Here is a 23,903-nt window from a genome sequence, read left to right on the forward strand (position 1 = left end):
CGATGATGAGTCTCTCTGGCTACTTCCTGCTGACTGGGGATGTCGTCTACAGGGGCCTGCTCGGGGTATCTTGGGGCTCCGCAGGGTCAGGCATGTATGGATGGAGAAGCATCTGGTTGACTGCCTGGTTGCTGAAGGCCTTGGTTCATTCCATTATCACCTGCTGTAAACATTTAAACAGATACTGTAGTATACAAGTCAGGGTGAGAATAGCAACCAATGATCCTAAGAGTGGCATTAACCAGGTAATGAAAGGATTTCATAGAGGAGAGGAAATGAGGGGGGTCTCTGGACCCTTGTGAGGATTATTTGATGGACGTGGCATAAAGTAAGTGCTCAATACGTTAGTAACTGTTTTTAATGACCAGGGAGGATCTAACTAACTGGAAATTGTCAGTGGAGTCTTTCCCAGGTAGATTTAGATGTGAAGCTGTCAAAATGAATGCATATTAAGAATATTACCAGGACCAGGATGTAGACACAGGAAAGCAAGACTGAAGCCAAATGTGAGACATTTTTAATTGAGAAACAGCAGCGATCCTTGAAAATACAGATTAAATCTCACCCCAAAGGTAGAAGCTGATTGAAAGCATGCATAAACCAGAAGAAAGGGGAGCAGAGTTACAACCTTCACCAGCCTAACTATATTAACATTTCTTTCTTCTTCTCTTTAAATGGAATAAAATCAACTGATCCATTTTCTCCACATATAATTCTGCTCTTTCAGTAGCCTAGCCCCAAAATTCAGGCCCCCAATCTATAAGGAAGCAGCTCATGCTGTTATTAACCTGTTTCCTTCTCCTTCTACACAGATACACAAGATGCACTCTTTCTTGGACTACATCATGGGTGGCTGCCAAATCCAGTTTACAGTAAGTTGTTTCCATGTTTGTTCTTATTTGGGGAACAAGACTAGGAAAGTGACGAGTCAGCTAGGAAGTTCCTTTGAGCCAAGGCAGGTGCCTTGAGTGTGTTCATTTGACCAAAATGCATGCACCCACATCATGCCTAGTGGTCAGTCCCAAGGCAGTGAAAAGATGAATTCCAAAGAGTGGAGAACCAGGGTGAAATCAAGGTTGTGAAGTAGAGTGGGCATCTCTACTCAGTGGGTTGGTCCAGGATCACCTCCTATATGTGACCTGTGAGCCCATGGCATGTGTACCATCATGACACATGAGTAAGCTGGTCTTTAGAAAGTATGCAGGCAGGTGGAGGTTGTGAGTCCATCTGCCCAGGAGTGGCTTGCTTTCACTGGCTTAATATTCAAAATCCTCCTAGGTTTGGGCACATGTGACCTCCAGAAGGAGAATCCCCAGATGGTAAGACAGGTGTGCTAACACCTATAGGAAGGAACCATGGATGTAAACAAGGGAGATGCAATTTGTACAGCATTTGTTTCTCACCTTGCAGAAAGATACTCATGAAGTTCAGCCTTGTTTAGCTCCCTAGACTGGTTTGGTTATGTGAGGAAAGCAAGGAAAATGGGTTTAACTTTGTTGTCAAGGTATGGGCTCAAAAGAATAGCCAGGTCCATTGTGTTCCTGGGCTCAGAGGTAGTGGTGCTCCAAGGACTAAAAGTGGAAATCCAAAGGGTCTGAGACAAGTGGTAGTTGATAAACCAGCTTCTCCCTAAGCTGGAGGTTTGTCCTCTGCAGTGATCTCGGAGAAGCCTACCCAAGCCAAGGCCCTGCCTACAATCAGGGTATTGTTCATTTACTCTGAATTCTAACTTCATATTATAAGAAAACTATGCATGAGTTTCAAAAAAATCTTCATCAAAATAAAGTTATCTTTGAATTCTATTCAACCATGAACTTTCTTAAGTACCCTTGTACAGAAGGCAGCAAACGTGTTTATTGTGGGCACAAACTCCAGCTGAACCGTGGGCTCACTGCTGCCCTGGGTGAATATAAATGGAAGGAGAGAGGCAAGCAATGTCAGAAAGGAGAACTACTGAAAATAGTTTCCCAAGATATTAAGCAAAGGAGTGATTTCCGGAAACTATTTATAGTTTTCCAAGGGAAAAATCTATTGATTTCAGTTTGTTTTAGATTCTGCAGATCCCATGCTCTTGAACAACTCTTTATTCAACCGTCAAGGGCTTCCTTTGTCCTTGGGTTGGGCTGCAAGGGAACAGCCCCCACAAAAACCAGATAACTCCAAAGCGTTGCCACCCCACATCCTGACTCTCCCATGTGGCCTGCCTGACACAGGGAGATTGCCCGCCTTACTTTGTTCTCCCTTCCTATCTTACTTTGCTGATTTTCCTAGCTGGGAAGGTACCTCCTCAACGTTTATCCCCAAGTCTCCCTGAGGAACTTCCTCAGGAGCAGGAGTGACCTGAAGTTCTGCAAGTCCTCTGGGTCCTCGTCCAGACCTGCCCTTCATCCTTGCGCATCTCCCAGGATGCTGACTTCCTTGGATGCACCTGCCAGGCTATTGGCTTTTATTTCAGTTTCACCAATAGAAGACCACAGTCAGAGATCAAAGAACAGAAGCAGTGCGAACCTGGAGTGCTTTCTCTCCCTCCCTTTCCACTTGCCGGGCTGTAGTTTGGCAGTGGCCTTGTTTTTCTGTAGAGGTTCGCAGCTCCTGTCAGTCATCCTGGCCTGTGGATGCTCCTCCTACTAAGTTCTAGTGATGTTCCTTTCCAGCCCTTCTGGTCAGCTTCCCTTAACTTTCCTACATATTTGTGAATTATCCCTTTATTAAACCCCGCTCAATCACCACGTCTGAATGGCTGTGTGTTTCCTGTGAAATCTTTAAGTTCTTCATCTGTAAGTGGGGCTGAAGGAGGCCCTCACATCTTCTGTAGATGCTGGTTCTTCTGGGTCAACCACAGAGCTGTTAAAGAGCAGGCATCTTTCTCTCCAGCTACAAGGCTGCTGAGAATACTTCTGTAGAATTATTGAGCCCTAACCCTTCAGGAGATAAATTCTAGGGAAAAGAACGAATTGGATGAATAGATCTGATACTGCAGTTTTGCTCTTAAAAAAAGCACTTTATGAGCTTCAATATATGTGTATGCACTAATATGTTCCTTTTTAAGCTTTATTTATTTTTTAGAAAGCCAGAGTTAGAGAGGGAGAAAGACAGAGATCATCCATCTGCTGGTTCACTCCCCAAATGGCTGCAATGGTCAGGACTTGGCCAGGCCAAAGCCAGGAGCCAGAAGCATCTTCTAGGTCTTCCACATGGGTGGCAAGGGAAAGGCACTTGGGCCATCCTCCCAGGCCATTAGCAGGTAGCTGGATTGGAAGTGGAGCAGCCAGGGCTCAAACCAGTGCCCATATGGGTTGCTGGCATCTGAGGCAGCAGCTTAACCCACTATGCTACAACGCTGGCCCCTGCACTCTTACGTTATAATGATAAAGCTTTGTTTGGGTTAATATCAATAAACAGTCTACTTAGGTGAATATGCTTTGAAAAGAATTTGGGGTCAGAATTTGAAGGGATCTGAATTAATTATATAATGGAATAATAGACACATGTTTTAGAGAAGTAAATTGTTGGATATTTGGTAGAAGGTATTGATGGTGATGAAAGGTGAATCGAGAGAAATGAAAACCTGCTGCAACAGCCCTGGTGACAGGTGGGAAGAGGCTACACCACAGCAGCTGCAGTAGGAAGGAGAGCTGTGGTAAGAGAGACACAAGCCTCAGCTGGGAGACCAAAAGCAAAGACGGTGATGAGTGCAGGAATTCTTGGAGTCTTTGTGCCTGACTGACAGAGCACAGCAGGCCTGTTCCTGGACATACACAGACCAAGGGGGCAGCAGCAGGATGATGAGTTTGTTTCTGCACATGTTGGAGATACCTTCAGGTATCCCAGTGGACATGGTGCTTATAAAGATGGCCCTTTCAGGAGAGAGGCAGGAGCTGTTCATTAAAGGTCTGGATGTGGTGGCCAAAGAGAAGAAGGCAGCAAGAAAGGGGCCTATTGACAGGAAACTGCAGGAGACCTTCCACTTGGCAGCAGGGGAGAGAAGAGATGCTAGAGGAGAGGGTCCTGGAAGGGCAGTCACTCAAATGCCCCAAGGAAAAGATCACAGGATCCAGTGCAAACATCCCGTGTGCTCAAGAGAAGTGGGTGGGTGATGAGTAATGAACAGCGACTGGTTATGCGATGAGCAGGTGCGCAAGATCTTCTAAAGAACAAGGTCAGCAAAATGAGATGGGGAGACCCAGGAGGTAGGGTATAAACAGAATATGGGGGTGAAACAGCAGGATCACTATGCATTCAAGATGGTCAACAGCAAGGAGAGAGTGAGAGGAAAAAAGAGAATAGCACTTTGAAGGTTGAAAGAAGGGAAGCTTTGGCTAGGATCTAGCCATAGCAGAGGAGAAGGCCCATCAGAGAGAGAGATACATGTTGTCGAACATAGCCCTAATCATAGATTCTCCATCTTCTTTGGCTGCTAGGACTACTTGAGGGTCTGATACGTGATCTACATCCTCACACTAGCAAGTGATCATGCACAATTCGCACCTAACCTGATGAGTCAAGGGCACTCCTAAGGACAATCCTTGGACCTCATGGGAGTCCTTGAGTTGTGAGCACTCTAGGCTAACTCACATGGATCACAGGAGAGGAGGACATGAGTGGAGTCCAACAGAGAGAACAGGGAGAGGGGCTGCACTGGGCACATGGCACAGCAGCTAAAAATGAAACCAGATGCTAGAGTTTCACACACACAAAAAATACAACATTACAGACAGCACACGAGAGACAAATGCCATGAGGTGCTTGAAAAGAAACCGATAGAAGGAAAGGTTTCCTTTGGAAGTTATGGCTTTTCCAGATGTCCCCAAATGTTCATTGCAACACAGATTTTCACAGAGACAGGCTACAAGCAACCTAAATATCAAATATTAAAATAATATCTCTACAAATTATGATACTGCTTTTAACTGCACTGTGACAATGCTATTTTATATTATAAAAATTAGGGAATTATATAAGTCATTAATTATATAAGGCCATTTCAGACAAAACTCATGTTGGAAACTTCCTGAATGCAACATTGTTGGGCAGTGGGGTCGCATGGGAGATATTTAGGTCACAAGAGCTCTACCCCCTGGATGCATTAATGCCAGTTATATAAAGGCACAAGACAGAGTTTGATCTGATGTTCATCTCACACTCTCTTGCCTTTCCACCTTCTGCCATGGGATGGCACAACACAAAGGCCCTCACCAGCTGGACTTCCCAGCATCCAGAACCAAGAGCCAAATAAATCTCTGCTCATAGTCAGTTACCTCGTCTGTGGCATTCGGTTATAGTCGCATAAAATGGACCAGGACTATTACATATAAATATCTAGAAAGGAAAGAAAAATTAAGCATGACTTACCAGGCTAAATGGGCAGCCGAGAGGGCATTCTTTCTTTATTATGTTCAGATGGCCATTTGTCTTATTTGTAATTCTTAAAAATTGAAGCTGTTATTGCTTTCTTTCATCCCTGATCTTATAATCTACATTATAATAATACGATATCAAGTAATAAGATGAATGTAGCTTCTCCCAGACGCACCTTTAAGCCTAAAAATTTAGCTCACTTAAGATTCTCTCAGGAAATCTCTTCTAACCCTAACACATTTAGGGCATCCCGTGTCCAAACTGTGTCCCAGTTTAAGCTGCTTAATCTTTAAGTTGTTCTTTTGAAATCGTAGCTCAGAGGAAACACTGCTGGACTCTGGTTGCAGGGCTCTGAGTGAGCGAGCCCTGCTTATGAGCCTCTGGGCAAAGTCAGGGAAAAATGAGGGCAAGAGGAAGTGTTCTGCCATTTCCTGGCAATGAACCAAGAGAGCCCAAGGGTCAGCACAGGTTTCCTACTTCGTTGCTCCCTTCAGGGATTTTGTGGAAATAGAGAAGAATTAAAATTTAATCTGGGGTTGGGGCTGGCCCTGTGGCATAGTGGGTAAAGCCACCACCTGCAGTGCCAGCATCCCATATGGGTGCCAGTTTGAGTCCTGACTGCTCCACTTCCAATACAGCTCTCTTCTATGGCCTGGGAAGGCAGTAGAAGATGGCCCAAGTGTTTGGGCCCCTGCACTGCCTGGGAGACCCAGAAGAAGCTCCTGGCTCCTGGCTCCTGGCTTTGGATTGGCCCAGCTGTGGCTGTTGTAGCCATCTGGGGAGTGAACCAGCAGATGGAAGACTTTTCTCTTTGTCTCTCCCTCTCTCCGTCTGTAACTCTACCTCTCAGATAAATCAATAAAAAAATTAATCTATCATTGAAGAAATGGATCCAACTAAAAGGATGTGCACCTACAAGGCTCCTGGGGTGGGTCAAGTTGTATGCAATTGTGAACAAAGAAAGCCATGCCAATATAGTAGTACCAAGGTTGACTGCAGGTGGTAAGCGATTCAGCAGCAGAGGTGGGTTCACAGAAAGCATTCGGGAGGCTCCTAAGTGGCCTGCTTATCCCGTGGTGGGAGGGACCTGAGAAGTGGGGTGCCTTCTTGTAAGATGCTAAAGTCCAGAGAAACGTCACTTTCAGCCTTTGCCCAGAAGTACTTCCGCCCCAGGATCTTGACCTTGGTAGCCTGAAGGAGCATTGCATTCTTCAGAAACTTTTCAAAACTGCTCCAAGGCTCCACTTAATAATGAGAGCAGCCTCCTGGGAAGGAGGAAAAGCGACGGGCGCCTGTTCCGGGGCTGCCCGCAGAGAAGATTGGCGTGCATACAGAACCCCAGGTTTCATAAATGCTTCATATCAGAAAATGAAAACGTGGCAGCTGTGTGAGCGCACCAGCAGTCAGGAAACCAGGCGTCGGGAGCCACCTCCACAAACTGGCATTTTTCAGTCATTTTCTTGCTTTTATTTCTCAACTTAATCCCAACGTTCACTGCCTCCCTGTTGCTTTCTAAAATAAACCTAACCTTTCACTCTGTTCTCTCTCCACTAATGCTAACTTTAAAGAGCATGGCGAATTCTTGGTAGAAGCCACCTCTTAAAGACAGATATTTATCTCCAGCTTCATGAGAGAGACTTTAAAAAGCATCACTTGCCAGGAGGGAAAAAAAAGTCACTTTTAGCTGCCTTGGACTCAAGCCTGTCTACTGCTGTCTATCCCCATTAGGAAATATTTTTGTCCTGAGACATGGGGGCTCCAGAAAGGGCTGGGTGGTAAGGATCATTGGTTTGCTTCCTCTTTCATCAAGTAATTGTCGCGTTTGCAACTTTCCCCAGGTCTGTATCAGGATCTCCCGAGCTAGAATAACCTCTTTCTTCATCAAAGACACGGGGGCCCATTCCCATAGGCAAAGTGAAAACTCCAGGGGCTGCCTGCAGACAAAAATAAAGTTTCTGCATGTTTCTGTCTTTACAGCACCCCCCCAGGACAGCAGCCCAGTACCCACCTCCTTACCTTGGCCTTCACATCATTCTTTTGTCCTCAAGATGCACCATCCTCCTCTAACCCCAAATGAATCTAAGAAATCTGACCTCAGGGCCAGTGTTGTGCAGCTGCTTGAGCTTCTGCCCGTAACACATCCCACATGAGCAGGGGTTCAATTCCTAGCTGCTCTACCTCCAATCCAGCTCTCTGCTAATGCGCTTGGGAAAGCAGCAGAAGATGGCCCAGGAACCTGTGTCCCTGTCACCCACGTGGAGACCAGGATAGAGTTCCTGGCTCCTGGCTTCTTCCTGGCCCAGCCTCATCCTTTGCGGCATATAGGGAGTGATCCACAGATGGAAGGTCAAGTCTCTGTCTCTCCTCTCTGTCATTTTGCCTTTAAAATAAATACATCCTTTTTAAAAAGTTTTTGTAAAAAAAGAAAGCTAGCCTGTCCCTTTTCTTAACTTACATTCCACCCCATATTCAATCACTAACCAAATGCTATTCTATTTCTACCCTCAGTGTCTTCGATCACAAATCTCCTCACCAGCATCTCTGCCCCTCCCTAGCTTGCTAAGCACAAAGAACTCACTACAGGTCTGAGGATGAAAGTCCTTAGAAACTAAGTGGCATAACAGGGCCAAAACAAGGGTGAGGCAAGAGGCACGCTTGGGATCGTGCAAGTAGGAGACAGTAAGAATGAGCACCAGCTGGATTTTACGTCCTAGCCACCTCTTTTGCCCCAAAATAGGCTGCATTTTTTTAATTTTCCACAATATATTCTATATTATTTTCTTCTTTTAAAGATTTATTTTATTTGAAAAACAGAGTTACAGAGAGACGCAGAGGTAGAGGCAGAGAGAGAGCTCTTCCATCCATTGGTTCACTCCCCAAATGGGTGCAAAGGCCAGAGCTGTGCTGATCCAAAGCCAGGAGCCAGGAGCTTCTTCTGGGTCTCCCACGTGGGTGCAGGGGCCCAAGGACTTGGGCCATCTTCCACTGCTTTTCCAGACCATGGCAGAGAGCTGGATCGGAAATGGAGCAGCCTGGACTCGAACCAGCATACAAATGGGATGCCGGTGCTTCAGGCCAGGGCGTTAACCCGCTACACCATAGCGCCGGCCCCTACATTATTTTCAAACTCTGTATGTGTTCATTCAATCATTGCACATGTGTCTCTGCATGTCATAACATTCATGTGCCATGCCTGGGCAGCTGCATGAATGGACGATCTTGCTCATGGCTAGGGAGAATAAGAGAAGAAATAGTTATGTTTTGTGAGTTGCCATTTTTCTTTGTGACTTTTCTCCCCTGTCCATATCACCGGATTTCATTCCCAGGTTTTCTGTGAAGACAGAAGCATGTTTTTGTCATCACAGGGTACCCTTGACACTGCAGGAGGCTCAGTCAAGTAATGAACACAGGAGACAGGCAGGCTGTCAGCTGCAGAATCGGGAAGTACAGCAATGGCCTCCAGTGGTGAGGAGGGTGATCACAGACGGAAGTCATGTGAGCCACAAGGCACATCCTATTAATAGTGGATGGATCAACACTTGCCAATGATTTATCTTTTGCATAAATTAGAGCAGAGATAGGGGATCGCCACAACACATCTTCACCCCCTTTTTTGGTTCCTCAGCTTCATAAAATGCTTTTCTGGGGAGCAAGGCTGGGTGGCTTTACCACTGGCTCCCCCAGCACTGCCTTGACCTACAGACCCAGGCAGGTGCAAGGTGCCACTATCCTTCACATCAGGAGAGACAGGCTGAGAGCAGTGGCTCAGGGAGTTGACCTTTGTAAACTCAGGAGGCCACACAAGTTATGATTTCTCCAATACCCAGAGTGTTCCTCTTAGAGAAGTTTCCCTGGAATTAACTGCATGGATTCAGGCTCCTTACATCTCCTTTGTGCTCACAGAATACACGGGCGTCCTCCCCACCACCAGCTTCTCATCCCCGTCCTTGATTGTAAGGACCTTTGCCTGTTGTCTCCCTCTTTTGTCCACTGGATTGGCTCTCACCTTCAAGATGATGGTGCTGGATTTATTGGTTCCTTTAGGTCATCTCCAGGCCACCTCAGTAACTGTCACACTACTGAGTGCTCACACGCACAACCCGTTTTGATTGCTTTTTCTCTACCTTTACAATTGTTGACCACCAAGAGCTGTTCATGTGAGGCTGTTCTTTCCTAAACACTGTGGTTCCCTCCAGTTTTTGTGTGAATTGTGACACCCATGAGAAGTCCCGGTATGTTGACCACAGTCTTCCATGTTTTTCTGAGTGCATAGTGGTGTCACAGAGAAGCATAGTCTTTGGAACCTGACAGATGTAGATTCAAACCTAGTCCTACCCCATGATACCTGTATGATCTTTGTCACTTTTTAATACATGTATTTTACTTTGAATTGATACATTACAGTTGTGTGACTTTATGGGGCTCAGTGTAACATTTCAATACGTATTTGCAATCTGTAATGATCAGATGGGAGTAATTGGCATAACCATAAAATATTTATCATTTCTTTGTGCTGGGAACATTCAAAGTCCTCTCTACTAGTTATTTTGGAGTGCATAATTAATTGCTGTCAACCATAGTTATCTTACTGTGCTACAGAGTATTAGAAGTTATTATTCCCACCAAACTGCACTTTTGACATCAATGTGATCATCAATAAAAATAAATAACAAACTCTACTTCGCAGAGTTTTTACAGACTCTGCCTATGAAGTAGTTTGCACATACACACACACACATACACACATTCTTTCCTTCTCTCCTTTGCTATCCAAAGTAGAGGCATCTAGGATCAGGGAGGTACTGTAAGTCTTCTTCACATGGCCTTTTCACACATTGTTGGCACCAGTGTTTCAGCACTAGATACCTCTTGCTGGAAACATCTGGGTGTCCTGAAAATAGAGTTTGAACCCACCTAAACTTATTTTCAACATAGCCCTGCAGAAGAATGATAATAAAAAGGCAGAAAATAAATAATGAAAAAAATGACTTAATAAAAGAAGGGGAGCTTATAAGTGAATTCCTGTCAGCCTGTTATTTTTCCAGCTGCTTTGATTTGGTTGCGGGGTTACGTGATCAGACATGGGTAATGTTTTTCCCAGTGAGTTCGCTCCTAAAAAAAAAGCAACAGAGTACCTAGCATCTGGTCTCTGTCTTTGCAGAGGTAATATCCCATACTCATAAATCCAGTAGAGCATTCCAGCTACCTGTTATCATGAAATGGGCTAAATATACCACAAATGACGATTGCATCTTTTGATCCTAAGGGCCAAGAGAGACGAGAGCTTTCCTGTCATCTGGGAACAAGGGGACACAGGCTTGTGTACCCCAGAAGGAAGGAAAAGGTGCAACATGATGCCTCACTTTAACCCCTCCCACCCCAAGTTTAAGCATTTTTTGAGATGTGTTAGCTGAGTTGACATTTAAGCAGATGGTGATGATGTTGGAAATCAGAAGAAATGTTCCTTCTCATGGTAACACCCTCAGGCTTAAGCATTTGCTATTTGACTTTGGTGAATCAACCTTGATTTAGATGATTATGAATTGGAGGTCAGAAAAAGATTTATGAATTTGAAGGATAATGGCTGCACAGTGGCAAGAGAGAGATTCCCCTCTCCACCTCCCACTCAAAATGCCACAACATTTGGGAACTTTCTCTGTTACAAGCAGAAGTTCTTACATCAATGGGACCAAAATGGTGAGCACCTCCCACAGAGCTGCTAGTGGCAGAAAATTTGCTATAACCCCTTCAACACCTCTCTCTCTGCAACTGGCTACTCTTGGAAATATGGCAGTGGCTTTGCTGTGAAGATTGTTATCTTTAACACAGAATTTGCTTTTCAGGGACCTTAGCTCTGCCTCACAGATGGAACGGAATTGTGAAATTGGAGGACAGATGCTCTTTCCTTACTCTCCCTGCCTGGTGATGTGGATCAGTAGTGACAGGACTTTAGACCTGTTAATCTTGAGTTCCAGTTTGGGCAGGGAGAGGAGAGGACATGGAGGAGAAATGCAGACACTCATGACAGACATTAGGACAGGAGGAGACACGATTGAAGACTGCAGACATACATGGCATCAATAGAATTAATAACTAGTCTTGGAGCCAATTCATTTCTTCTCATACTTTCCTTATTGGCAGGATATGTCATTTTCTATCTGAGGTCTTATGTATTTCCTGGCTGAACTGATCTCAAGATCCTGAGAGAGACAAGGGCCTTCATCAGAGATGCATTCACTTAAAATCCACTTCTGTCTTTTCTCTTCCAGGTAGCTATAGATTTCACTGCCTCAAACGGGGACCCCAGGAACAGCTGCTCCCTGCACTACATCCACCCATACCAGCCTAATGAGTACCTGAAGGCTTTGGTGGCTGTCGGGGAGATTTGCCAAGACTACGACAGGTAGGAGCCTTCAGGTGGGCTGGAGCCTCATCGCCTCTCCCGTGGGCTCCCACAGGCCTTGGCTCATCTAGCATGGGAGTGGAAATGCAGTCCATGGACTGCCACACGAAGGCTCAGGAGAGAGCAGAACAAAATGCAGCCTGCACATTTCATCCACTCCACACTCAGAGCCACTGAGACTGTGCCCTGGCTGCCTTGCTCACTAGGCAAAGGCCATTCTCAGCTTACTTCTCTTACCTGGCTTGCAAGACCACTGGGTGGCAATTTTAGCTGCCATTTGTTAAGTCTTAGAATGTGCCTTGCTGCCCAGCGTGTGTTCCTGGATTCTCAGCATTCCAGACCTACTGAATTCCATGTCGCATTTTAACAAGATCCCCGGGCAATCTCTGCACACCTTGGAGTTTGAGAAGTATAGGTTTATTGGACATCATTTCATCGACTCCCCACGTGAGCTTTGAATAGCAGGAGCAGTTTAAATAAGAGAGAAACCGTGCAGGGTTAAGTAATTTGTGCTGTGTCACACAGCCACAGGCACATGAACCCAGGCCTATCCCACTCCACAGTGTAAGTTCTTAGTCACCAGATTTCACTTCTGGTAACTTCAGCTGAGGGTGTATATCTGCCCATGTGCACATATGTGGTCACATATGCGAGTCTGGGTGTGTACGTTTGCATGATTTTGCGATGAGACCGGTATTGTATTTCTTTGTCCTTGATGGTAAATATTGACCTTCCCCACCAAGAGAATTCCCTGTGAGAAATGATTTATGTAAATTACATTAGGCTGGGTTTATTCTACCTGTCTGGGATTTCCAGATGGAGGTGAAGGAATTCAGGCATGTGCTTCAGAATGAAGTAGCACCAATGTAAATATAAATATGTGTGAACCTCAGGTGGCTCCATGGCACTATTGTGATAAAAATCTAGTTAGTAACAAGAATCCATGAATTGACCTTTTAAACCAGGAAAATACAGAAAACAACCGTATCCTCCCACTTTTGGAAGACTCATAGGGGACAGCGTGATTTCCTTCTTTCTAATTCTGTAAGTCATGACAACCATATTTAAACCTGTTAGCCCAGAGTGTACAGAGAAACGAGCAGAACAGGTAGTGGGAAAGGTCCAGGCTCTGTCCTACCAGCTGGCTCTCTGGATTCCGCTCACTCCTCACCAGTAACTCTGACGAGGTGTAAGGGCAGATGGGGAAAGAAGGAACCGTCCAGACAGCTGAGAGCACTTCCAACACTCAGGGCCTGGCTGACACTCCCTCCCCTCCTGTCCATCTAGGGAAAAAGACAAGAGTCACTTTAAATTCCCTTGTTGAAGTGACACTTCTTACACTTGACCTTAAGGTATTGACTATGAAGATAACCTGAGTTTCAGCTCTGATTTTTTTCAACCCCAATAGAAGAAGGATCTGGGGAGATATTATATCAGATGGAGACAGTTTCTATCTCCCTTTGCCAGAGAGAGGAATTACTTGACCATCTCCACTGTGTCAGAAACGTCTCCAAAGTTTCAAACAGTACTTTTCCTCTCTCTCTCTCTCTCTCTCTCATCACACATACATACACACATGCGCGCACACACACACACACACGTGTGTATAATAGTCTAGTATAAAGATGTGTGCACATGTTAAAAGATAGGAAAGAAGGGGAGGAACGTCGTTGGGATTCTTTTAAATCTTGAAATCTTATTAAAGATATGAAATAGGTAAAAAGCACTTAACACACATCATACAGTAAATGCTTACTTAAAAAGTCAGCTGAATCTGCAAGGAAGACATCAGCACAATAATGAACTCCAAAAAATATTTACAGTTGCCCAGAAATTAAGGTGCTGAAGCTCCGAGCTGCAGATGTATTGGATGGTGGGAACTGGCTGCCCATATCTTTGTGTCCTGACTGCCTCACATGCAAAATACAGATTCTATAGTCAGCATGACATGAGCAGCTTTTAAAGCTTTAATCCCTTTAGAATATAATCCAGACAAAGTCTGGGGAGCATTTTGAATTCCCTCGAAGATGCAGATTCAATATAAAAAAAATAAGATAGGGTTCCTTAGGAGTTATTTGAAAAATCATCATAAATGATTCTCTTTAAAATTGTAATACGGTGCGACTGAAATGATCATTTCCAGTTGATCCCAAAGCATCACATCTCTGCAACTCAGGGGAGCAGTACTTCTTTCCATATAAAGAAGGCAGCTCGACTGTAAAGCGGCCAACATCTGAGGAGGAAAGGGGGGAGTGGACAGTCTCAACAGTCTTCCACATAGGCTCCCTAGAAGCATGTGTTGTGCAGGCTGCTGGCCTGAAAACTGATGAAATTCTGCAGTTTCTCCTTTGTGTTGGTGGAGAGACAATAGACAGGCAGAGTCGGGAGAGTCCAAGTCGGCTCCAGCATTAATTTATTCTCACATCGCAGTCAGTGAGGTTGGTGCTCAAAAAGAAACACTTGGATCAAAACTGACAGAAGGCGCTGGGCCCCTCTTGCAGCATACAGAGGCTCATAGTCCCGAGAGCCCCAGCAGCTCCTCCTGGCCTCTGGCAGCCGAGGGTTTTCTCTCTGCCTTGTTTGGTCATTGCTGCTGGGGTGTTATGAGCTGATCCGTGAGGCGAAACAGCTGGGGTGATGCGCAGAGCTCTGCTCAGGTGGCCTTGGCAGAAGCTTCCCCCAAACAGCCTCGTCCCAAGCCCAGAAGGCGATCCTGGCAGCCCCTTCTGCCCTTTGGCCTCCGAAAGACACAGATGAGCATTCTCTGTCTCTCCTCCCGGAGCACACTCAGCCACTCAAGCACAAACACACACACTCCCAGGCCCGCCCAAGCCCAGGCGCTCCCCGGTGACTACAGTACTTCCGCACGTGCTGTTTGGCATCCTGACCTTTTCAGGCTCTTGAGGGCCCAGGTGACATCGTTGGGGCCAGCAGGGATGAGGGACTCTAAGAAAGAGGCTGGCCTCTCTGCTATCAAGAGAGCCTAGGGACTGGGGCCATTTATTGGAAGTAGAGCCTGCCATTTTATAGACATGGCCACGGCAGAATAAAGCGGGGTTGTCAGCCACTGAGGCAGGAGTCTTCACAGGGTGCTAGGTACAGCGCCGAGCTACAAAGTTAGACCTGAAACCCAGTGTGACGGGGACTCCTAAGTGGAGAACACTGGGTTAGTTATCACAGACATTTCTCCCCCACCATGCCACCTGGCCCTCTCTGCCAGCGCCGGCCACTGGCTCTCAGTATTGGCCACACATCAGCTGCCTAAGCCCCATCCCAGACACTGATTTAATTGTTTGGTGTGTGTCTTGGAAATCGGGATCTTTTTGTTCTAATCTATGTCCAGGATTGAGACCCAGAGATAAGGCAGGGAGGGATGAGCTGGATGGAAGGACCCAGGTGGGCATCCTCTAAGTGCTAGGCCCTTCATGTGCTGGTGTAAAAACAGAAACATTAGGAGCACAGCTCCCCCAAAGGGGGTCACGCTCTCACGGGAGAGAAATGCATGCAGGTCATCCGACCTTGTCCTGTGTGCGGATGGGAACTGCACAGCGTGAGGTCTTAGCTCTGCCCTGTGTAGGAGAAGGGGGAGAGCAGGGTATCCAGAGCATGGTGATTTCCGAGCTGATCAGAATTCTCTCCTTTGCACTGATTAGAATACAGATGAATTTGTTCTCATTATTTTGAATCATTAGGCCCAGATAGCGTCAAAAGGAAGGATAGACGGAGCATGTGGTCCAGGGACAGGTGATCCTGGGTTCAAACCCCAGCTCTGCTGCCTTTATCCTCATGAGATTGGTAGTCTCAGGGTCTTGATTTCTTTGGCTGCAAACTCGAGAGGTGGCTAAGGTTCCTTACAGACAGGCTGTTTGGTAGTAGCGATGAAGTGACTAAAGGGGCAGGCATTTCCATCTGGGGAGTGAACTTGACTTTGTCAGACTTTGTCTCTGTCTCTGCCTCTCACATGAATAAAGAAAACAAAGGAGCTAGCTAGCACAAGTTCTGCCTGTTGTAGAAACTCCATAAATTCCTTTTTTAAAAAAATGAAGTGAACACAAAAGATGAATTTAGTGTCAGATCTAACGGTTGTTTGAACCAATGACTTTTAACATCTTTTCACTCATGTATCCCTAATAATAGTTTTATAAAAACATATAAACCTCACATTTTTTCCATTGAAGTCCAACATTTTTTATCATGAGTGTAGATACTGACAAAGAATGAAAAATCCTCATGTATTTTAAGTATAGACATATAGAAATACAACTGTTACTAACTCTGTGACCATAACCAGTAAAATCTAAATGCCATAGTTACTTGATAACCCCCGTACATGAACAAGAAGCAGAAATTTAGCCCAGTGGTTAACAAACCTTTTGGGATGCCTGCATCCAATATCATAGTACCTGGGTTCACTCCCAATTCTGGCTACCTGGAAGGCAGCAGATGATGGTTCAAGTACATGTACAAGGCTCTGGAACGCCATCTGGATGTTCCTTCAGAAGTGGCAAGGACCCAAGCATTTGGTCCATCATCCGCTGCTTCCTCAGGCGCATTAGTAGGGACTTGGATCGGAAGCAAAGCAGCCAGAACTTGAACTTGTTCTCCTATAAAGGATGCCAGTGTCACAGGAAGCAGTTTAACCCACTGCGCCATAATGCCAGCCCCGTATTATTAACATCTTATATTAACATAATGCATTGGTCACAATTAACAAGCCATACCCAGCTTCCCCTGTTAGTAACATCTCATATTCATATGATTTATCGGTCACAATTCCTCTCAGAAGCAACTGGTGGTTAAGAGTCCAGATAAGCTAGAAGAGGAGCCAGTGCTATGGCGTAGCAGGTGAAGCTATTGCCTGCAGTGCCAGCATCTCATAAGAGAGACTGTTCAAGTGCTGGCTGCTCCACTTTTGATCCAGCTCTCTGCTATGGCCTGAGAAAGCAGTAGAAGATGGCCCAAGTGTTCGGGCCCCTGCACCCACGTGGGATACCCAGAAGATGCTCCAGGTTTCTGGCTTCGCATCAGCTCAGCTCCGGCCATTGCTGCCACTAGAGAGTGAACCATTAGATGGAAGGCCTCCCTCTCTCTCTGCCTCTGTGTCTCCATAACTCTGCCTTTCAAATAAATAAATAAAAATATTTTTAAAAAAAGGTAGAATAGAGGGTTATTGTGATCTCTATCACAGATGTTCCCAGAAGATCAGTCTCCTCAAACCTGGGGAAGTAGAGAACCTGAATACTGATTTCCCTCAAAAGAGAGAGAGGAGGAAGAGGAGGAGGAGGGGGAGGAGGAAGAGGAGGAAAGAAGGAGGGATGGCAGGAAGGAATGGAGGAAGGAAGGAAGAAAGGAGAGGAGAAGAGAAAAAGAGAAAGAAAGGGGAGGGGGAGGGAAGGGAAGGGAAGTAAGCCATGCTCTCATATCCCCAGGAGGGCTTTGCTTTTTGCCCTTTAACAATAAGACCACCTAGAGAACGGTCTTATCAAATGGCCAGGTGCCCTGAGAAGCCATCTGATGTGGAGTTAGTCTCTATTTCCTTATGGGTAGTTTGTCTTTAATTTCTTGCTTTATCTCATAGTCTTCCTTAAAGGGAGAGTAAAAATGAAATTAAGAATGAATCTTTTAAGATTCTATACAGTGTGTCCTCATCAAATTGTGGTAATTATCATTTCCATGTCCTTATCATTTCTTTATGTTTGGAGACTTCAAGCTCTTCTATCTTAGGCAAAAAAAAAAAAAAGTATAAAACCCTTATGGAAGGCAAAAATAAGAAATTGAAATTTAAATATATATGTATATATATGCACTTAGCATTCAGTGATTTAACAAAAAGAATCTTCCATCTGGAGATCATTTGACAATGGTCATTTGCTAAGAAGTTCAGGACAGCTTACTCCTTACAGTTGAAGACCATAAGCTCTTTTATTGTGTTTTATACTATTTTATTCTGATAGTAAGAGATACAGCCTCACCAATGTGGAAATTCAGCTGTGATTTTTCCAGTTTGACAGTTTTCACCATTTTCCCAACAACTATTCAGTGTCCCTTTTACTCAGTATTGAAGGGATACAATCTTGAGTTCTTTGAAGTGTTAGCCTGATGCTTTCTTTTTTATCTTTTTTCTTTAGCACAACTTGATTCCTCTTACTTCCTGCATAATAACACTCTCTGCCTGGTTTTATTTTTAAATGGAAGAATGAGTGTTTGAATCTATTGTGCTTAGTCTTGAAATTTTTTCTTTAGAATGTTTATTAGTTAGAGGCTTTGTGGTGACTAACTTCAGAGCATTTATCCCTCCTGGCTCATTAATTATTCCCCTTGTAGGTGAGGCATTTCCCTACTTTCCCACTCTTGGAATTCGTTACATAACAGTGCATAGTGCTCAGCAAACCTCAAATCCCCCAGAGTGCCTTAGAAGGTATAAAAGGAATATCATAAAGGCTGGGACACTGGTTTAGTGATTAGAAAGGACGGGAATATTAGATCTCACCCCTTGTACACTCATCAAAGAAGAAAATATGAGGTGTGGAGCCTCCCAGATTTCTGTTTTGATTTCTGAACCGTCTTTGAGTTTGGAAGACCCAGCGAAGCCTTCTTCCAGGCTTAACTGGAAAATTCCTCTGAAGTCCTCCTCACAGATCCCTTCCCACACCCACCCACTGCTGTTTTAGTTAACAGGGAATTGTGGAGGCAAATTGTTTCAATATTTGCAAGGACCAGTAGTATATCTTCTCATAGCTGTAGATAATCCTTTATAAGCTGTTGTGAGTCTCTATGCATCAACATTAATACTTTCCCTAATGCGTGCTTGATGCAATGCACCAAAAGCCTAGATGAATAGAAGAGAGAGAAAAAGGGGGAAACATGGTGATTTTTCAATAGAATTTAGATATGAATTTCAAAAATGTTCTGGCTTTCTTGTATCTCCCACTCCCTAACCCCACATTTGTCAGGTTGGCTGTGCTTGATAAAGTTTTCTCAAAGCCAACATGGGATACCAGTGACTTCTGAACACATTAACTGGTGATGGGGAAGAATCTGGCATTACTATTTTGACTTCTCAGTAAATCTGTGGGGGGAGAGACATCCCCTCTTGCTTACAGAAGATGTTTAGGATAGTGAGCCCTAATTCAAAAGTGTTTTTCTCCTTGACTAACTCTATCAAGAACTAAGACATGGGTAAAGGACTTGAACAGACATTTTTCAAAAGATGAAATTCAAATAGTCAACAGACACATGAGAAAATGCTCAGGACCACTTGCCATCAGTGAAATGCAAATAAAAATCACAATGAGGTTTCACCTCACCCCAGACAGAATGGCTCTCATACAAAAATCAAAAATAATAAATGTTGGTGAGGATGTGGAGAAAAAGGTACCCCAATATGCTGTTACTGAAAATATAAACTAGTATAGCCATTGTGGAAGACAGTATGGAAATTCCTCATAAATATGAAAGTAGATCTACTGTATGATCCAGCCATCCCACTCCCGGAAATTTACCTAAGCAAAATGAAATTAGCATATGAAAGAGTTATTTATACCCCCATGTGTTTCATTTTGTTTTGTTTTTGTAAGGGAAAGGGTTTATTGGGGAAACCCAACAGACTGGAGGAAAGGGGCAAAGAAGGAAAAAGAGGGAGAGGGAGACCGTAAGAGAGAGATCCAGAGAGAGAGATCCAAAAACAGAGAGAGAAACAAACAGACAGAGAGATCAGGAAATGGAGAGAGAGAGCCACGTGTTCAAGGAACAGGTCCTTTCATTTTTTTATTTTTATTTATTTTATTTTTTAGAAAACTTTTATTTAAGGCCGGCGCTGTGGCTCACTAGGCTAATCCTCCACCTTGCGGCGTCAGCACACCAGGTTCTAGTCCCAGTTGGGGCGCCAGATTCTGTCCCGGTTGTCCCTCTTCCAGGTCAGCCCTCTGCTGTGGCCTGGGAGTGCAGTGGAGGATGGCCCAAGTCCTTGGGCCCTGCACCCCATGGGAGACCAGGATAAGTACCTGGCTCCTGCCATCGGATCAGCGTGGTGCGCCGACCGCAGCGTGCTGGCCGCGGCGGCCATTGGAGTGTGAACCAATGGCAAAGGAAGACCTTTCTCTCTGTCTCTCTCTCTCACTGTCCACTCTGTCTGTCCAAAAAAAAAAAAAAAAGAAAACTTTTATTTAATAAATATAAATTTCGAAAGTACAGCTTTGGATTATAGCGGTTTCCCCCCCATTACCCCCCTCCCACCCGCAAACCATCCCATCTCCCACTCTATCTCCCATCCCATTCTTCATCAAGATTCATTTTTAATTATCTTTATATACAGAAGATCAACTTAGTATATACTAAGTAAAGATTTCAATGGATTGAACCCACACAGACACACAAAGTATAAAGTACTGTTTGAAGACTAGTTTTACCATTAATTTGCATAGTACAACACATTAAGGACAGAGATTCTACATGGGGAGTAAGTGCACAGTGACTCCTGCTGTTGATTCAACAATTGGCACTCTTATTTATGAGGAACAGGTCCTTTTAAAACTTTGCTAGGAAGTGGGCAGGGAAGAAGGAACAGTGAATCCCATTAGAATGCGGGTGGGGCTGACACCAGTGGTTGGGCCATGTGGCCACCTAGCTTCCAGCAATGGTGACAGGGGTTAGAGCCTAGGCTGGTGCCAGGACTGCACCATTTTACTAACATTCCCCTCTTTTGTTTCTTATAAAGTAGGAGTTGTATGGCATTACGTTAGTCCCAAAAGTCCAGGAGGGGTAGAGAGATGATGATCTGTCTTTAGAGCTACTTCTTGCTGACATGGGGCGACGAGGTACTCTTCATTGGCATGGTATGCCCCCATGTTTATTACAGCTCAATTCATGATGGCTAAGATATGGAATCAACCCAGATATCCATCAGCTGATGATTATATAAAGAAAATGAAGTATGTATGCACTATGGAATACTACTCAGCCATAAAAAATGAAATTCTGTTTTTCACAACAAAATGGATGCAACTGGAGACCATAAAGCTTAGTGAAATAAGCCAGTCCCAAAAAGACAAATATCATATTTTCCCTGATCTATGATAACTAATAGAGTGCAAAAAAATGCAATATACATGAGAAAAATTGACATTTTGAGATTTAAATATTGTTTACAGCCCTTGTCTCTACTGTTGAATTCTTTACTTGGTGGAGTGTTAAGCTTATTATTATAAAATAAACTGAAAGCATGTCATTGTAAAAATTAAATGAATAAAAAAGGAAGGAGGAGGGGGGCTGAGAACATGGGCAGGAAGGAGGGTAGGGTGGAAAGTATTACTAGGCTTATAAATCTGTATATATGAAATACACAAAATTTGTCCACCTTATATAAATTTTTTTAAATTAAAAAAAAGAGAAATGTAGGTATCTTTTCAAGAACCAATCTTAATGATAGGGAAAGTAAAAAATAGGCATAAAAAGGACACACCTTCTGCCAACGTCTGCATTCCAGAGCTCCACTGCAATATCTCCCTGATAGCACAAAATTTGCAAGATGAGGGTCTTTTTGCTGGACAGAGGCTCAGTCTAGACACGGGCCCAGCTCTTGGAAGTGCCACTAAGAAATCATGTTTGATGCTGTGTATAATAATGAAATTACAATCACACAACAGAAAAGTTATGGGCTTTGGAATCACACTATCCTCCCTGCAAACCACTTTAGGCCATTTACTTCACCTGAGACTCTGTTTTTCTGTCTTTAAAATGAAAATAATACGTAGAAGAACTTCCAGGGTTGCATTGGAATAGATATGTGTATTCATTGAGCATGATGGCTTGGCACATTTCATGTATCAATAAATGTTAATTTTTCTCTCTGCATCCTCATACCAACAGTACAGTAAGGATAGAATTAAAGTACACTATACATGAATGGATAAATTGAGAGACGTTTCAATGTGCATTAGAGAAACCACACCCAAGTACAAATCAGTGATTCCCCTGAGTTTTCACAAGAATTCTCTGTTCTTTATATAGTCATATCTTAATGATTTAAACTCATGGATTTTCTTCACTATTTATACATATTGAGCACATGTTCTAAGGCAAGTACTGTGATGAAGGTGAGACAGAGTGAAGTTAAGGGCAGGGAGCAATGAAGATATGAAGATATTAGTAAAAAAAAAAAAAAGGCAAGCTCCCTTTGAGTTAAGGAAACAAGAAAAGACAAGTGAACAATTTATCACTGCTTATATGTGATAAGGGGGTGGGCATAGTGAGTCATGTGGATGAAAACAAGTTCTGTCAATCAACTAATCTTGTAAGCTTTCTAATTCCTTTTAATACCCCCTTGGACTCACACTTGTTTCTATTTAAACCCTGGCTCTAGTTAGTATATGATCTTCAGCAAGTCACTCTACTACTCAAGGTGGTTCTCCATATGTAAAATGGGAATAATAGTTTCTCCTTATAAAAGATTGTGTGTGTGTGTATCCTTTTTTTTTAAACTTTCATTTAATGAATATAAATTTCAAAAGTACAGCTTATGGATTACAATGGCTTCCCCCCCATAACGTCCCTCCCACCCGCAACCCTCCCCTTTCCCACTCCCTCTCCCCTTCCATTCACATCAAGAGTATCCTAATATCAGCAACCATAGGAGTTATCTAAACCGTGGCCACTTTTCAAAGGAAATAGGAAGCCAGGGTGTGGGAAGATTTATGAACTCTGGAGCCATTTCTTTCCTTGATGTCGAATCTAGCAAAAAGCTAAGAGAAAAAGCTACAGACTAATGACTGTAGTGACCCTTTGGAATTGTTCTTGATTTAATTATTCATGCTATTGCTATCCCCACCACCACAGATAATCAAGAAGCATAAGCCAGCATTTGGCATAGCAACATATCCTACTGGAGTAATAATGCAGTATTTTTTGGTCTTTTTGCTCATTAGATGATCAAATGAAGCAAATTCTTCTCTTTTTCCCTTTTAATTTCAGTGACAAAATGTTCCCAGCATTTGGGTTTGGTGCCAGGATACCTCCAGAGTACACGGTAAGTGAGTGGGCTCGGGGTCTTTCACTTGACTGAAGGTCAGGGATGACTTGTGTTTCCTTCCCAGCAGCCTCACTCAGGCCCATAGAGTCAAAGGTGATCTCAGCTCCTCAGAGCCCATCTCTTGCTGAAACTTAATCCCCTAGCATTCTGTATGGGTCTTCTCAGAGGTCCAGTTGAAGAGATCCCTTGTTTAGCTTCTTGGATACGGTCAGAGATGGGAAACCCCTCAGTGCTTCCAGACCTTCCCGCACAGATCTTCCTGGGAAAGACCCTCTGACAATGCCAACTGTGAACATCCATATTGAAGACATCTACAAACTTCCTCACCCAAGCATCTAAGCACCCTTCTTACATGGGAGACACAGAGAAGCATGGCCCAGACAACTAGGAGGCTGAAAGGCTCTTACAAAGACATTGGGATCCTGTGTTTCTCATGTCAAAAAGGCAGAGACTATGTGATAGAGATGTGCTGCAGGCATCAAGACACCCTACTCTCTCATACACAAGATTCCCCTGAAAACACTCTGCAAAGAGAACTCAGCTCCTCCATGTAGACAGCAGTCTCTGACCAAGCCTGCACTTCCCCAGTGCCTCTAAGGCTCAAGCTAAGTACAAGCAACACTGCAGAGTCATCATTCTCTCTTCACTGACCATGTCTGAGCCACAGGTCAGAAAACAGATGATGACATTTGCTCCTTCAATGGTGTGGTCACACAGAGGGCCTTTCCCTCTAGGGTGAACAGTGGTTGAGTGGTCTCCTGACTTCCCTTCCCCTTGTGTGCCTTGCATTGCATAATGGCCTCCCTGCTAGGCTGAGCTATGAGATTCTAGAAGCATTTGTTTGACATAGAGCAACTGGGAGGAAAATATATGGGTTAGAAATTGCTGGCTGCTGGCCTATAGACATCTCTGAGGCCATAAAGTATATAGGACAGCTCTTTAAAAGAATTAGGTAATTTCATATACAGTGTCAGATTTCTGCATTATTTTGAAAACATGGAAGACCTAGCATCATCAAGATTAAAAGATGATCTATAACAGAATTAACCAAAGCTGAAATGATTCAGTCCTCTTCAGATGGGGTATCAGTTCCTGATTGTGTTCAGATGGGTACCC

The 23,903-nt window shown here is 44.1% G+C and overlaps 1 protein-coding gene across 3 annotated transcripts in view; it reads left to right on the forward strand.

The window, feature by feature from the left end:
• The window catches only part of CPNE4 (copine 4), a 531,073-nt gene that overhangs the window by 487,911 nt on the left and 19,259 nt on the right, over nucleotides 1-23,903 (forward strand). For all 3 annotated transcript variants that reach the window (XM_051818460.3, XM_002722063.6, XM_070072817.2), the window contains exons 10-12: nucleotides 813-872; nucleotides 11,628-11,761; nucleotides 22,730-22,784. In XM_051818460.3, the coding sequence (XP_051674420.1) occupies nucleotides 813-872; nucleotides 11,628-11,761; nucleotides 22,730-22,784 (249 nt within the window). The remainder of the gene's footprint in view (nucleotides 1-812; nucleotides 873-11,627; nucleotides 11,762-22,729; nucleotides 22,785-23,903) is intronic.

Source organism: Oryctolagus cuniculus, chromosome 4 (genome assembly GCF_051225735.1).
Source record: "Oryctolagus cuniculus isolate XC-2025 breed Fujian yellow rabbit chromosome 4, ASM5122573v1, whole genome shotgun sequence".
Taxonomy (NCBI): domain Eukaryota; kingdom Metazoa; phylum Chordata; class Mammalia; order Lagomorpha; family Leporidae; genus Oryctolagus; species Oryctolagus cuniculus.